The sequence below is a fragment of the Blennius ocellaris genome, assembly GCF_963422515.1.
Source record: "Blennius ocellaris genome assembly, chromosome: 4".
In the NCBI taxonomy this organism is placed as follows: domain Eukaryota; kingdom Metazoa; phylum Chordata; class Actinopteri; order Blenniiformes; family Blenniidae; genus Blennius; species Blennius ocellaris.
This window is the reverse complement of record NC_137653.1, coordinates 19,829,655-19,846,783: the sequence shown is the minus strand read 5'-3', so window position 1 is coordinate 19,846,783 and position 17,129 is coordinate 19,829,655. Positions and strand designations below refer to the sequence as shown.

Sequence of the window (17,129 nt, the reverse complement as noted above, 5' to 3'; positions counted from 1 at the left end):
TTGCAACTCTACTGTTATACTAAAAATAATCCATCCATTCATCCATTCTCTATATTGGATAAAGGACACATTTATCCTGTGCAGGATCGTGGAGTACTGGAGCCAATCAAAGCAAACTATGGGCAAGGACAGGTCACTAATCCATCATAGAGCAAACACAAAGACCAACAATCACACATCATCACACCATCACCAATGGACAATTTAGGGTAGTGTATTAAACCTTTCATGCATGTTGTTGGACTGCAGGAGGAAACTGGAGTCCCCGGAGGAAAGCCAAGCACACACTATGAGAACGTGCAAACTCCACTCGGAAAGGCTCAGGCTCAACGCATGACCTTCTCGCTGTGACCACCACGTCACTTTGTCTCTATAATAATAAAGTCAGTGGGCAAATACCAAAATCAAACCAAGAGACACAATATCCTGGTAAATCTTTAGACGTCTACTGTATATAAAGACAGCACCAAGACTTTGCGTGTCACTGTTTGTGCCAAACAATTCATGATGGTTATCTGGCGTCAGTGTAATCATAGCACAGCTTGTTTTAAACATGTGTATTTGTTATTATCTTTGCAGTATACAACCAGCAACACTACAATTACAAATAAATTAACACAACATACAAAAAGAGTAATATACAGACATTTCTGTCAGATTTTCTCTGATCTATATCAGAGATGGTCCATTAACATCGGTTACATTTCTCCCGTCGTAAACTGTTGCCCATTACACGGTGTTTATGTTTTGTGATACTGTCGCATGCTCTTCAGATTGATATACGAACAGCTTTCTATACAGATCGGTAAAGTGTGAATATGCGCGATGGATTTGAACTGCCCTCTATATATGGTTAGTGTTACCTGCTTTCAGTCTCTCTTTTTTTTTTTTATCCCACTGTGCACTGCAGGTACTGCATGTGAGCTCAGACAGGCAAATAAAAATAAATAAAAAAGTATTTCAATTATTAATTTGTAACAATCTCCAGAACCCAACAATTTACATAGACTCATTCCACTATGTATCATAGTGGGCAAAAAAAAAAAAAAAAAACAATATACACATTTACACTTTCAAGTCTGGTGGGCTTGGTTACGACAAAGTCACAGCAACACTGTCAGTGCTCTTGTCCACTTCACAGTCTTTGTCTGGTGGTGCAGAGGCTGGCGGGTCTCTGAGAGAGTTTGGGCCACTGCTAGTCTGACCTAAAGCTTTGTTTGGGAGGTCTGCAGTTGGTTCAGTCTCTGGTTCCTGCTGTGGTGCTGTGGCTACAGACAGAACAAAGAAAAAGACTTCACATTTAAGAAACTCTCATCAGCGATGTTGATTTAAACATCACTGAAGACGTCCACACCAGCTTAAAAGACAGGAGTGTTTGAGGTCTGACGCGTTATTGGCAGCATGCTACGGACCTACACTGTTACCTGACTGCGTGCAAGACTTCATGTGTTCTGGCCAGTGGGCTTGCTGACAGGGGTAGTCACAGTAGCTCGTGTTCCAGCAGCAGTAGAAGATGGCCTCTTTTCTGCAGTTGGCGCACCACTGTTTCTTCTTCGTCTCATCCACAGCCTGCTGCTTCTCCCCCTCCATCTGCTTCTTCACCTCAGTCACCAACCTCTCCCTCTCTTGCTCCAGACTCTGCCTCATCTCAGCCATCGTCAATTCTGGTGAGAAGAACACACGTGGAACTCAGGGAGATTGCCGATTAATCTGTCACTGATAAATTTCTCACCGAGATTGTGCTTCATTTCTGACAACTCCTGTTGATGCAACCACTGCAATTTTTCTATTTCGATCCTCAGACGTCGTATCTGTGAGGAAAGCACATGGGGAGGCTAGAATAAGAAAATAAATATTGGCAACGCTGATGCGAACACATTGCAGCCAATAAAGTACCAAGAGTGAACTCTTACCTCTGCTATTGTGTTCCCTGAAGTGCTCTTTGAAAGGTCATTGTAGATTTCAGTCATTGTACCTTTGATTGCATCCATTATCTGAAAGAGAGAAGACCATGAAGTCATTCCATACAAACGTTTCGTTGCTGGAGCACAGCGGCAACCAACACAAATGGAGCATCCAAGAAAATCCTTTCCACCACCAAAGCCATCAAGTGAGAGCCGAGTCGAGTTGTTTCACAGCATCACAAGCAAACGTAACAGTAGAATGACTAACTTTGTTTGTGTACTTGGCGATGTCTGCAGCTACATCTGCTGAAGCGGTGGGAATGTACAGGTCTGCTGCCACCGGAGAAGTCGTAGCAGAGGTGCCTAAACTCGACGCAGCCATGATGGCAACGGGGCTACTGGACACCAGGGTGACAGCTGATGTTGTGGTGCTGAGTGGGACATCTTTTTGTTGAACAGCTAGGTGGGGTGGGGGGGGGGGGGGGGGGGGGGGAGAGAAATAATATATTAGTGTAAAATAGTAATAACGGTAATAAAACTTGAACTCAAATGAACTCATCTTGCTAAACGTCCTGACATGTGCCAAATAAGTGGAACAATAACACAGCCATGTTGTTCACCTTTGACAGCCTGTCTGGTCTGATAGCGTGTGCTTTGTGAAGAAGAAGAGGGGCCTCCTGCAGAACCATTTCCAGTCGCTTGCGTCTGGGTTGGGACTTGAGCCTGGCCTTGCCTCGGAGACGATGGCTGCGTCTGCGTGGCCGAAGCCGGCTCCTGATTCTCCTGCTGCCGCTGCACCTTCTGCATGTGCCACTTCTGAGAGGAGGTTTGAAACTTGGCGGCGGGATTCCAAACCACGGCTCTTTGTACGACTGGCACTGTCTCTCTGGGCAGCAGGGGGCGCTGTTTCTTCAAAGCGGGAGTGGGGGAGGCAGATGAGGAAGGGGGTGGGGTTGCGGTGGCACTGGACACCGATGTAAGGCTAATGGTGGCGGGAGAGGGAGCAGTGAAGGAGACCATGGTGACAGGAATGGCCACAGAGGACTGTGTGGACACACTGGAGGGGGTGGATGGCGCCGTGCTGGTTTGAGATTGGAGTGTCGACGTGGTCTGAGATTTACCTACAAAGGGGGAGGGGGGGATCACCGGCATTTATCAGATGAAAAATGACAGTTCAATTCAGTGGATCAGCAGATAAAGTATAACTCTCACCTTCAGGTTTCGCAGCAGCTGATTCTTTAATTGCTGCACTGTCTTTTTTGCTCCTTTTCCTGTCCTTGCTCCCTTGATCCTCTCCAAGGTCTATCACCAGCTCCCTCTCTGAATCAGAGTCCTCCACTGGCACAGTTTGCTTCGTCTCCTGTTTACCGTGAGACTTCTCCCTCGATACCGGTGATTCTGGTGGTGCTTTGGTCTTCTCTGGGATTTCTTTGTCTGAATCGCTGTTTAATTTCTCCTTAGTCGGAGACTCAGACACAGTTGCACCAGCATTGCTTGCTACGGACTCGGACAATGCAAGAAAATCAGCTTTGGTCTCCCCGTCTGGGCTCGGGCAAGGCTGGCCTTTGACTTTACTTTTTTGTGGTTCTTTCTGGGGCTCTTCACCGGCTGCAGTGTCTTGGCCGTCTTTTGTCTTTTGTTCCTCATCACTTGCGTACTCACTGTCACTGGAGTCAGATTTATCCGAGTCCTCTGAGTCGCTATGCTCCACACCCTTATACACATCCACAGAGATGTCATTGATACCTGCAAAACAGACAGCAGCTGTTTCATTGTAGTTTTACGACCAAAATGTCTTCAAAATACATGCACTGTGGGTTTCATTCAACAACTTTCTGAGAATAGCTGAATGTCCATGCATTCATCCATCCTCTATACAAACATTATTAAGTTAGGGTCAAATAGACTGAAAACTCTCTTCACTAAAGGGTAACGGGGACCCTCAGTACAGAGAAACATAACGACACACACACCTCTGGGCAACAAACTAGGTACATCACTGTGAGTGGAGAATATTTGCACCCAAACCCTATTGACTGAATGTCAATCAGAAACACGTCACAAGTCGGTTGTGTCCTCACCCAGCTGTGCCTTGCAGCTCTCAATGGTTTTATCCAAGTTCAGCTGGAAACGGCTCTTGATCTGTCTCTTTGGAGAAGTGAGGACTGGTGTGGCTCCTTGTTTCTGCTGAACTGTTTCACTGAGCTCCTTGAGGTCCATTTCTGCTTTACTCCTGTCTGATAAGACAAAACGGAGAACTCTATCGATGTTCACGTAAGATAAATAACTATAATATTGAAGATCTGTTTTACTTCTCACAGTAAAATAACATTGTTCAACACATGCAAGCACATATTACAGTTTATTATTAAAAAGATGTTAAAAAAAAAAAAATCACCCAGATTAAGGTTCAAAATGCTTCCTGTCTGTGGAGCTTTCTCCTGCTTTGGACCTTGGGAGTGGAATGTTCTAGGGCTGTCCAAGGAGCTGCCTGCAGGACCATGTTGAAAATGGGCAGGTGAGGTTACATGGAAATATTAATTTATACATTTAAAGTTGTCACTTGCAAACAAAAGTGATGCAACAATGCAAGTGCAATGACGATTAGTCTTGGGTAGTTTAAGCAGATAATTCATAAAACTGAATTTACATGAGTTTACAGGATTAAGACATTACTTTGCAGTCGATACAAAAGCCATCTTCAATGTTCTGTTTAATAGAGAAGCTGAAAAAAATTGGTTATATAGGGTCGGAGTAGCTCATCAGTGAAATCACTGTGATCGTGAGATCCTACTTGTGTGATGCAGAGTATTCATGTTTTGTTTTTAAACTTTTTTAGACATGTTGGCTGTGGTGTAAATATTTGTTCATCCAAATGTTTGTTTATGATAACAAATGTTTGCTCACCTTTAAAATGGGTTACTTTTTCATACTTTTCATTCTTAATCTACTTTTCAATGATATTTAGTGCTCTTAAAGTGTAGGATCATGCAGTAGCTATACTAAACCTTCAATATATTAACCTTTTACCACATTTCCTCCTGTTTCTTGCAAATTATTAATAGTTAATTTTATCTTCAACAGAATTACTGTTGTAGTAGAATATTTACAAAGCACATATAATAGTTGCACCTTTCAGTTCCAGCACACCAGGACCATAAGTTTAGTTATGCTATAGAAGCACAATAGCAAAAACTGAATCATTCTTTAACCCTTGTCTGTACTGTTATCATGCACCCTGTCTTGGAGCACTGAAAAAACACATTGAATGTTTACTGAACCCAACAGTATCTATCACTGGTTTTGCTACTTTGCAGGAATAAGTTAGAGACTCCCTACTGTGTATTATATAATGTTCATTAGGCTTGGATCCTGAAAACTCACTACTCGTAGATGAAATGAGAATCCCAGATGAGAATAACGCCAACACACTGACTCATAAATAGTTACTCAAGTAAAACAGACACACTGAAATGCTGTGTACCTGTGCAGTCCATGGACTCCTCTCCTGCACTGTACTGGCTGTTTGCTGCTTTTGTTTGGGATTTATCTGCTGTTTCCTGTTCCCCATCCGAACCTGTGTGGGCAGAGGAGTTGGTGCTCATGGGCGAGCGAGGCATGTCAGTGAGAGGGACCCGTCGCCCTGCGGCGCTCACGCCCAACCCCGTCCCAGACAACACAGCCCTGGTCAAGGGGATCTTGGGCGATGCCGTCATATCAAAGCTCAGTTTAATCTTGTCCTGCTTATCAGGTTTGATGGGTGTAGATGAAGGGTTGGAGGGATCCAGCAACATCTGGTAGTTATTGTCGGGAGTGTACGGTGTCCTAAAGGGGGCGTAATTAAACACCCCAAACTTCTTTCTCATATTTTCCACATAGACTTCCATCTCTTGCATTGCGCTATTGAAGATACTTTTGGTTTTCTTCACAGAGAAGGGAATCTCTTTGGACATGAGGTAGCAATTGTTTAAAGGAACCCAAGCCCTGAAAGATAAAGATCAACAAAATCATGGCCGTGACAAATAGAGCTTTAAATAGAGCTTTAAGTCACTAGCCCTGGTTACATGGAGCATCCAATTAAACACAGAGCCAATTGAAATAACAGCATGTAAACAAGTGTATCTGACTGGACTAGCCCCATCCCATTGAGATTGCTATGGGATCAATGTATGTGGTGTAACTTTATATCGGATCTGACCTGAGTCCATGTAAACAGCACACCAGATCAGAGCTTTGTGTGCATGTCTGTTACATAACATAATTCGATGATACATCATGCACAATGTTATTCTAAAAGATATCTGTGCCAATGTACAACAGGTCAATGCAGGTGACACACACAAAAAGTCAGTATTTCTTAGGTGTTAAAGTTGCAAAAGAAGCTTGAGTAGTCCACCTATCACATGTCCACCACCAATACTGGCTCCCAAGAAATACTGAATGAGAAATCATGTTTGCCAGCCGCACAGCTAATGGGATGATATTGTTGGTGCAGGGGAACCTGCACATTGATCTGATCACTTCATCAAATATTCATATATCAATATGATTTCTCAATTTGAAAGAATTTAACCAGACAGACCAAAAAAGTGCCCATGTAAATGCAGCTCGTGACACACAAAAGGTTTGATACCTGTCATGCTGACCAAAGAAGCGAGCATCAACTTGTCCATCTTTGTCCCGCAGAGCTTTCGCGGGCCAGAATGGAAATCCTTTAAGTTTGGCCCACACTAGTGGGTGCGGATTACTCTGTGGAGATACGGTTGTATTCTCATCAACTATATCAAAATTAAAAAAAAAAAAAAATACCGATAGAATCATCTTCACAGAAAGTGACAAGTAACTCAGCAAGCTTACACAAGGCTCACAGAACCAGTTGTCTCTCTTTTGGCAAGCAGAGAGATAACACTCGGGACAAACTTCAATCTCATTCATCTGCAAAACAGAGCGAGATGAATCAAACAACGTGTACGATGTATTTCGGTGTCAGAGTGTAAGTGTCAGTTATAGTAAAACGTCAAATGTTGCCATACTGACCTCATGTTCACAGATTTTCACAATCACTTTAGCTGTTGCTGTGAGTTTGTGATTTCCTGGAATGTGAGCACATGATTGTCAATTGACAATTTATATCAACCTGTTAGTGATGTTCCTATTAGTTGTTAAAAAAATTGCACTATTGCTCAATTTTCTCAAGGGTATTTATAGGAATATTCAAAAAAGTATTAAACTAAAGACTTTGTAAATACGATATGCAACTTACCTCCGTTGTATATGATACAGTTGTGCAAAATCCATTTTGCATCTGCCAAAAAGGCCTCTGTGCATCCGTACATTTTCTTTTTAATATTCTGTGGAAAAAGACATACACAATGTAACCATCTATTTTGTCCGTCCTTTAAGTGTCAAACAGTCGTGTGATAACGTTCTACCTTCTCCAGTGTGCAAAGGTCCATAGGATGAAAAATGTACTCAGCATAATCGGGATGCTGTTCCAGGGATACAGGTTTCTGGAAGGGTTCAGTCTAAAAAAATAAAAAAATAAAAAATTAATGTAGACAAACTTAAAATCTGCTCTCCAAACACCACTGTCCCCTGTAATGCACACCAACATGCTACCAACCATGCTACTACTGAAAGCTCTAGAAGCCGCTTCAAACAAAAGGAGGAAAACCAGTGGAGGAAGAAATCATGACGGGGTCTTGTTAGTGGTGTAATTGATTACCCAATTAAAAGTCTTTCTCTGCGTGGAAGCTGCATGGGGGGAGCGAGATGACAAGCGGGGATGATCCTGAAAGAGAGCGAGAGGGGCAGCTGTATCCTCACCACCAGCTAGCACGTTTGCTTTCATGGTTTCCAGCCACAGTCGGGCCATTGTAATGCAATGAGCGCTGATTTGTTATTTATTAGAAAGTATTCAACATGCAAATCAATATTACGTCATGCTGGGCTGATGTGTTAATATTTAGTGCTTTCAGGAGATGGAAGTTCACATCTAGCACGACTGACAGGAGAACAAGGTCTTCAGGCTGCGTAAGCAATGTAGAAAATCAGGACTGGCCACGAGGAACTCATGCCAATATTAAAGTGACGTCTATTTCAAAAGAACCTCCAAATAAGAATAAACAAGCTCATTTTCACAGCGTACATATGCTTCATCACAGTGTTATCAGTTTGGTAAATTCCTCACACTGACAGAGGTCACTGGATACTTACGCCTGGCTGTTTCATCTTCTGCAGGGCAAACTTTAGTAGGTAAGACAGCTGGTCTATAGTTAGCATCATCATGGCTTTGCTCTGAGTCTCTATACACTCGGCAACTGTTATTTTCTACAAGACATCAGAAGGAGATGAACACTTTGTTTATATCCCATCATTGCACACAACATACCAAGATTTTGACATACGCGTACCATTCACGTCCATACTTACTGTCCGGCCCTACACAACTATGTATACGTATACACGATATATCTTTTGACTACACGTATCTTGCAACACCATGACACTATTCAGATTCCTGGGTGAGTACCTCACACTCCGGACAGAACCAGTCGCCCTCGGGCTCGGCTGGTAGTTTGAGACACTTGGCGTGGTACACCCTGGGGCAGAGCTCACAGCAGAGCACCTGGCCCTCGCGGTGGCACAGCCAGCAGTAGAAGTCATTCCTGCCGTCCTGCGGTACAACATCAACAGGGTCTGTGGTGAGTGCTGGCTGCTTCACATAGTAAAAGGGACCATGTCTTAGTTCTGACTGGAATGCAGGCAAAAGAAACACAAAGTTGGGGAAGGTCAACGTTAGAGATTAGAGAAGCCAAGCAGACATGCAAAGAATCAACACAAGTCACACAATTCCTGGTCAAAACACAGACTCCCCTGAGCCACCATGTGGTACAGAGTAACTGATAGTTCATTAGTTTTATTCGTCAGCATAATTCTTTTGAAACATAAGACAGAAATCACAATAAACAAACAATAGATCTCAGTGTTTACCCTAAGAAGCCATCTAGCCCATTCAGTCTGTCTGATATAACACAGCCCTCATCAGGAGGGTAAACAGTGTGGACGGCTTGGATGAATCAGGAAAATATCCCTCTTAATAAAAGGTCAACATAATATGTTAAGTCATTTAGACTGGCTCAAGCAAGGCGTGAGCAGATTCAACGCAGTCTAAATTGTCAGCCAGGATTAATGACACGATTAGATTCTGATTGCAGGTAGTTTTATCAAAGTATCGGCAACCATGTAAACATTCATTACAATTTCAATGGAAGAGCACGTGTATTATTTTTTCAAGCTCAGCACTTGCACTGAGTATTAAGAAAACAAAATAGATCAATGCAAAGTGAGAATCTGACTGATTGCAACATTGTATAAGATTGTGTAATTACTTTAATGTGAACAACAACAAACACGATCGAGAGTTTGTAATCGACAGTCAATTACGTCCAACAGCTTCAAATGGCACAACTGAAATAAAACACTTCACAGAGCAAAATCACACAGAATCTCTCAATCTGAATGAAACGGTCACATGCACAAAGACAGGCCTCATGGTCTCTCACCTAATGGTGAGAATAATATGGATTTGATTCCCGGCCATGCCTCTGCATGAAATTATCATGTTCTCCCTGTGCATGGGTAGAATTCTCAGTTAAAAAAAAAAAAAAAAAAAAAACAGGTTACTGGAGGTAATTTGGTATCTTTGCCCCAAGGTGTGAATGTGAAGGCGTTAACTATCTATTGTGTTTGTCCCGTCGTGGACTGACGGTCTTGTCCAAGGTTTACCCTGCTTTCACCCAGTCAGCTGTAAGCTGAATAAGGCGGTCCAAAAGGTGGATGGAAAACTAGCACAACCAAGGAGGGTTTACTCAGTTACGTACAACAGGATTATATCTCTGATTAAAAAAGCAACATTACATTCTTCATTTTGGCTACTGCTCAGTCCACAGCTGGTCTTTCTTTGTCTTTTGTGTTTCGAAGCTCCAGTGAACAAAAGCCCCCCCCCCCCCCCCCATTTTATGTGAGTGTCCCATTGCAGCATTCCAGGCACTGAGTTCAGCTTTCAGAAATGATGCATTAGCACAAATGTGAAATTTATGGAGTTTTTATGGCACATAGAAATTTTGCCATTGTTTGAATGACTTGAACATGCAGTGCAGTTCTGCCTCAGAGTCGTCTGTGTAAAGTTTTTAACTTGTATTCAGACAGAGTTAGCACTTGAACGGCTTTGCTGGACATGTTCACAATGTTGTCTTATTTGGAATGTGGAGGAAAAACTGGAACGCTTACAACCCCCCCCCCCCCCCCCCCCCAAGAAAGACATTCTCAGTTAGGAAGTCTGAAGTGACTCAAGTGCAGTTTAAGAAGAATGTATGCCTCGGGAGCACATTCTCACCAAAATAGTGTGCCTGATGTTGTTTTTATAAGAAGGTAAACGCAGAAGTAAATTTAACTTCACCCAAAGCAAAGAGACAGCAGAGTAGCGATCAAAGTGAAAAGCAATCGTATGGTTTTTCAACTGCATGTCGGTACACAAAACTCACATGCATTCATTGCAATTTGCTCCAGTGAAGCTGCTAAGTGGCTAACAACTGTGACTGTGGTTACACTGGACGGCTTCCAGCCCGAGATGTGTTTAAACTGCGTGGCATGTGGAACAGGGCGTTCCTGCAAGCGAGCATTCGTTCTCGATGAATAAATACAGGCCTTGGAATATTGACTGAACACAATCATGAGTAACTGCTTCGTCTCCACTGCGGAAGAGGCTTGTGTCATTAAAAGCATCGCTGGAATGTAAAACATACTTCTGCTGGAGAAGTATATGAGCTTTGTCAGAGGTCCTGTAATGTGCTGTAGGAGTCGCTCACATTTAAAGGGCTGAATGTGCAAAATTGCGATATTTTGAGCCCTGTGTTATATAGTCCAGTTTTATGAGCAATTCTTTTTTTTAAAAAGCAGGGTAAACGCTATACATTATTGATGACGTGGTCAAATTGTTTCACAACAGTTCATGTCAAACACCTGTAAAAATGTGGGATTTGTATAATCTTCTTGTGACTATAGCTTTTACCAGGGTGCCGGGATTTATTTAGACATTATTGCAGTAGTTATTCAATATTATTGTGTGTTTAACATTGTGTGTTTAACATTATGTTGCGATTGGATGGTGGGGTTGCAGGAGTTCTAGTGATCACATAATGACTAGTATATGGAAGCAAAGCTCTATTTCTCCACTTTCTGGTACTTTTTGAATTATCAAGATCTTGAAGTTATGGGTATGAAACACTCAATCCTGTCGGACCAGGAATATAAAGGTTAGATCTTATATAGCAAAGCAGGACTTCCTCGATTTCCCATTGAATAATTTCCCAAGGCATCAATTGTCTTTGACTGACAATTCAAAGATCACAGCTTTAATAAAGGTTTGAAGTGAGTCAGGTCTTTGTTTGATACCTGATCTTTGTTGCTGCCAACAGCACCTGGTTTTTTCTTCCTTTTTACTGGGCAGGGTGAGGTTTCAGTCGAGGAGTGGCCGTTGGATGAGTGAGACGGACTGGGCATCTTTCGTTTCGGGGCCATCCGCTCTGTTGATCCCGTGTCTGAAACTGCAGAAAAGAACCAAAGTTTGTCTTTGCCTTTTAGTGAAGCCGGTAAACAGAATTACAGTAATCCATGGAAACAGACCACATTCGCAGATCTAAAGAACCTGCTGAAACAAAAACAAAAAAAGAAAAAGCTTATTTACAACCTCTACTTACCTTTGGATCGTGTTGAAATCTCCATTTGATCTGTTACTGTTTGCTTTTCTGTGTTATCCTCCTCCTCCCCCACACTGAAACACAAAGGAATCAAGAGTCAATGCATGCCAAATGTAACCTTGCTTTATCTGAAGGTTTATCGTGTTTATTTTTAAGATAATCATGAAAAAGGTCAGAAATAAACAACCCTATGGAGAATGATATCGGTTCTATTGGGTGTAACATATGCAACCATTATTTTATTTTTTTACCCCATAAATCAAGGGAACCTATACTTCATTCACATTTGTGACTTCCACTCATACGTTTCATTTGCAGCCTGTAAATACTCAGACTGACCGTGTTAAGACTGTAAAATATTGCAACAGAGGTTTGTTATATAATAGTCCAACCTCCCTCTTCAACACATTCCTCTTATCTTAATCTAATGCAGTTATTCAAAACAAGAACCTTTAATCCAGCCAACAGGCTTGCCTTTACAGTAATCTCACTCTGGTGAGAGTTGGGAAATACGTTTGTCACAAATGTATGTTTAAACCACCTTTTAAGGCTCTAACCCAGTATTTATTGAAAATGACTCTCAAAATGTATGTTTTAATCAAAGTTCATATAATTTGTGTTTTTGAGTTTATTCAAACTGGCTTGGTAAAATGCTTAACTGTAGTTTGTCTCACAAAGTCAATAAACAAACAGTCTCACTGTTTGACCTGTTTGGTTTCATTAATTCAGCAAAGATACCAAAAGAATACAGACAAAATAATCTGCATCTAAATAATGTCAGGTTTTAAATCAGCCATCTTTTATTTTTCTAAATAAGAAGCTGTTTTTGCAATTTTCCAGACTGTCAACCAGGAAATATTACAATGACATCAGACAAGTAAACACTAACAACCTAAAGACAATGTAGCATGTCTTTTGACATAAGAACATTAGAAAAAAAAAATGAACCGACACTGGAGCAACAGCAGCTCAATGTGTAGAGTCATTCTCCGAATATAAAAAGCCGGCATCTTTCTCCGCCGGCCTGCAGGTCTAAAAATAGTCAACATGAAAACACACAACAGTACATTCTGTAATGCCTCAACATTCTGATACCCAACAAGACGAGTAGATCAAACAGTTACATTACTAAACCTATTCCATTGCTAATAGCCCCACAACTGATCTCAAAGCACTGCAACACCACAGCTGGGTGAAGGGGAGATTTTGTAACGCAAGCTTCAGTATACGCTGAACAACCTCGTATGCTAAATCTGCCCAACAGGTTTGTCTAAGTATCAGTTCAACATGATTCACCTTGGCTTTCAGGCGTCCTGTTGTCGATCCTGTTGTTGTTGTTGTTACCAAATTCTCTGAAGCCACAACAGACGCTGGGGCCTCGACGCTCAGAGGGCTTCAGTTCTGACCATTTTCCCTCCCCTCACACTTGAGGAACGCTGCATATCAATGTGCTGCTTGCAGGCACTGAAAACTAAAATGCTGCTTCCTTTACAATTTCCTTGCTCACCAACCCCCACACCTTTCGTCCTCCTCTGTCATAACAGACTGGCGAGATGGCACAGACCCACAGACAGACACACAGCACATCTGCAGACAAAGTCAGGAGGGTAGTAAAATGGCTTTCCTGGCTACTTCATATATAACCTGTCAAGACAACCTCAGACAGTTTAGCAGAGCAACATGCTGCCCTGTTCAGGCCAGGAAACACGGCAACATGATACACAGAGACAGAGGGACACAGGCAGAATCAATGACAAAAACACATCTCTCAATCACAGACCACAGAACACCCAAACACAGACTGCTGCAACCTGCTGATACATCCCTCTCCACACCCACCACTGCCATAACGATCATGCCTCGATGTAGGAAATCAACAGCATACCTTATTCACACACAGATTCTTCAGCCTACTCTTTAATCTCTATCAATTATTGAGGACGTTGGGGGATGAGGGAAAAAAAGATGGGTCCAGGTTTCCCAGAAGGCCTTCTCTCCCTGCTGCTCTCTCCTGCAATTGTCAATCTTTAACCTCGGCTGCGAGCTGCCGATTGGTTCGGGCACCACACGGAGGTGCCTGATTGGGTGCCGAGCTCGATGTGCCACACAGGCTCTCTTCTCCCCGCTCTCCTCAACCACAGTGCTGCAATGCAGAGAGGACTGATCCTTGTTTGTTACTGAAAAACTCCCGCAAAACCAAGTCCCCCATTGCCATAAAACCCCGAGCAGACAGACACTGCCCGTTCACCTTCTATCAGACATGGATGATGCAGCCCTGCAGGCTTGACAGGGAGAGGATCACATTCCTCCTCTCGCTCTGCACTCAGCTCTGTGCATGGCGTCCATTTTGAAGCCTCTCTCTCTCTCTCTCTCTCTCTCTGTGTGTGTCTGTCTGTCTCTCTCTCTCTCCCTCTCTCTCTCTCTCTCTCTCTCTCTCTGTCCAGTGTGCGCACTGCACACAGCACGTACACACGGCACCAGTCAAATCTGTTGTACAGGACCACATGCAGCTTATTATGTCCCCCAGCATGCTGATCTGCAGCACTGGGCCCTGATAGTGGACACAGAGATGAGGCTGGAAATGACACCGACCTCCCAAACAAGACCAAAAATGACTCCTTGTAATGCTCCACTCACATTCAAATATATGGCTAGATATGAAGAGTTTGGTAGAATCAGACTGTAGATGGTTATGGCTAATTTGTTAAAAATTATTTACAGCAGTCTAAGATATTGCAGCATGAAACCCAACCATGGACCCATTTTGAAGCACAATTTACCTTTTAAAATGTTTTTTTAAAAAAAGGTATTGATTCCAGACCGCCACGTAGATTATCTACCAGGTTTTGGACAGTTAGGTCAGAACTATTTGGTTTTTGAGCGCCTCTCTATTACGCAAAGCTGTCCTTGACTTTCACTGTTCTATGGTTGACTGTGAATCACTCGATTAAATGGTAAATTCATTGCCATTTTTTTCCCCATTTCAGCAGTCTCAAGCAGCTTTAATGTTGGTCACTTTCACGAACACACACATACCGATACCAATAGAAGCCATGGAAGCATGGAATATGGGTCGTTGAAGAACACTCAGATGGACATACAGTACTTTTGTATTTCAATGGAAGAAAGATTCAAAGATTGGCAGACGATCCATGCAAATTTACTTTCCAATGCGAAAAGAGAGAAACTGCACTTACAACAAGGGGATTTCAAGAGGACACTACAATATACATTTTAAGTGGTATAGAAGATGGATGGATGGATGGATGGATGGATGGATGTTTTCCTGCATCTCCTGCTAAAACTGGATGTTTTTCTACAGTCAAGTAAAATACAAATTTAAGGTGTTTACCTGCTGCCATAACTTAGAATATCCTGATGGAAAAACTCTCAGGACAAGGTCATTCTAAAGATATAAACTACCCTGTGAAGACATTTAAAGACAGACGGCACACTGAAGAGGATGTGTGTGTGTGTGGGAGTAATGTAGATTTAAGTGTGTCCGCACCAATCCTCGGTCCGTGGTGGAATGAGAGGATTAAACGCATTACCAGGCCCCATTCACAAAGCACTGAGTGGTGGATTTGCTGTTTCAGTCAATGAAAACTGCTCCTGAACCTTGGTCAAGCAACACTGTGTGCACCATTCTACCCAGGCCGCAGCTTCCTTGGTTGTATTTCAAACAGTCTGTCAGGCATCATCCAGTAATAAAAAAAAAAAGAAATCACAAATTCGACATGAAATCCCTGACAATTGTAAAATACATTATGGATGAGCAAGCAGAGAAAGACACAGTCACTGAATAAATGTAGCATTCTTCATATGATCCATGCACACAGAAAACCAACAATATTGCATATAAACAGAAGTGGATCTAACCTGGGTTTTTTTAAGCCTCTCTGGAGGAGATGAGGTTTCTATGCAGAGCCTGTTCAGAGGAAGTGCTTCCCTTCTTCTTTCCTTCTCCCTCACACACAAATACCCAGTGTGCTTGGAGCAGAGGGACAGAAAGGGGAAGCTCTCTAAAATGGCTGACACTCGGCAGCAGAGAACAACACTGGGAGGCAGCGCACTCCATGAGGCTGAGGCAGTTTCTCCAATCCGCTGATAAATACGCTGCTACAACACATTTTGTTTCCAGATCATGGGTATTTCACAACACTCCTGAACAGGTTAGTAATAGATTAGACCCTTTCATTGCATTTTGTTTATATCCCAAGAATGAAAAAAAAAGAGTCAGACAAACTGGGTTTTTGATTTTAAAAAAAGATTGAAAATAAAACAGGTGATTAGACCATCTAGTCTTTTCCTTGTTGCCATGTCAGCCTCTAAATACAATTAACAACAGTCCTCTGCTGCCTTGCTCTCATTCCAGTTTGAGGCCTAAATTAAACTTGCTGTGCTGTCAGTTTACCATCTGTTAATTCCTCTGGGGTCTCCCCTCTGCTGCTCCCTGTCGCTCCCATCCTGCCCGTTTCCCTCACCAGGCCTGTCATCTTGGCAGCACAGGCCTGGGACACACACACACACACACACACACACACACACACACACACACACACACACACACACACACACACACACACACACACACACACACACACACACACACACACACACACACACACTTCTCTTATGAACTTTACCCAGGGAAGCAGGTCTTCTCAAACAGTATACTCATGAAGACACAATGACTTTGCACTTGACCTGCGACCCCCTGTGGCAGAGAACCCCCCCCCCTTCCCTCCCAAGTAAAAAGAGGCTGCCACTGCACTGTGCCATGCTATGCTCTCTTCCCCAGCTCCTCTCCTGTGCTATGGGTTGACAAATGCTCTCCCCCCTCCCCCTCAGCCTGATCAGACAAACCTGTATTGTTAGTCAGGCACGGATCAACCACGGTGGCTGGTGCCTTATCAACACTGTAGCATGTGGAAAAGAATAAAGATAAGGCTTACCTGTGTGGATGCATGGTTAAAAACTCAGTGTGATATGTCAATGCTTATTAAAACATGGAGGACAGCCCTGTCAGCCCTGAGCCTGCTCAGAGCACAGCCACGGCTCTCCAGGCTGTCCAACTCCACCGCTCTGATAAAAGCCACGCTGAGACTGGCCCCACATGCTGTCAAAATGTAAGGCAGCTGCTGATTGGCCTCTGCATTTCCTGGCTGCTTGTCTTTTGTTCAGTACAGGCGGACTGGAAGGCAGTACTTGAAGCAAGGAGAGCGAGGACTACGTCGAAATGATCCGGCCGTGTGTGTGTGCACATCAGCTGCCCGGAAACGCCGCGTACTGTTGTTAGTTCAAAAACTTGTTTGGGAGACCACTGGTACAGAGTTGGAGAGGCGTACACTGTTCAACAAAATACAATAATAGACAGGCCTGTGTGTTCTCACAGGTCCCCACATGGTCTCACCCTGACGTTCGAGAAAGGTTATCTAAATGAAAGCAACATTCAATGAAATGT

General features: G+C 43.0%; 1 protein-coding gene across 12 annotated transcripts; it reads right to left on the bottom strand.

Moving 5' to 3' along the window:
- Positions 1–451: 451 nt before the first annotated feature.
- zmynd8 (zinc finger, MYND-type containing 8) lies at positions 452–16,718 on the bottom strand. Of its 12 annotated transcripts, none has more exons than XM_080495807.1 (20): positions 16,621–16,718; positions 11,666–11,739; positions 11,361–11,512; positions 8,437–8,658; positions 8,121–8,234; positions 7,337–7,429; positions 7,168–7,255; positions 6,942–6,997; positions 6,762–6,839; positions 6,538–6,653; positions 5,389–5,888; positions 4,303–4,395; positions 3,986–4,141; positions 3,117–3,650; positions 2,525–3,025; positions 2,173–2,363; positions 1,914–1,994; positions 1,733–1,835; positions 1,413–1,664; positions 452–1,268 (listed from the first exon to the last, which is right to left on the bottom strand). In XM_080495807.1, the coding sequence occupies exons 1-20, from the start codon at positions 16,632–16,634 to the stop codon at positions 1,093–1,095; spliced, it is 3,594 nt and encodes a 1,197-aa protein (XP_080351933.1). In that variant the 5' UTR covers positions 16,635–16,718; the 3' UTR covers positions 452–1,092. The 12 variants fall into 12 exon arrangements, with proteins under 12 accessions (XP_080351933.1, XP_080351934.1, XP_080351935.1 ...); XM_080495808.1 differs by having other exon boundaries at positions 1,425–1,664; XM_080495809.1 differs by having other exon boundaries at positions 1,733–1,811.
- Positions 16,719–17,129: the final 411 nt, after the last annotated feature.

What these genes read in the sequence shown, in the direction of transcription:
- zmynd8 (XM_080495807.1), bottom strand. An exon ending in AGAAGATGAAACAGCCAGGC is followed by an intron (nt 7,430 to 8,120) that starts GTAAGTATCCAG and finishes TTATTTTTTTAG; the next exon opens with ACTGAACCCTTCCAGAAACC. An exon ending in TCGCCAAGTACACAAACAAA is followed by an intron (nt 1,995 to 2,172) that starts GTTAGTCATTCT and finishes TCTCTCTTTCAG; the next exon opens with ATAATGGATGCAATCAAAGG.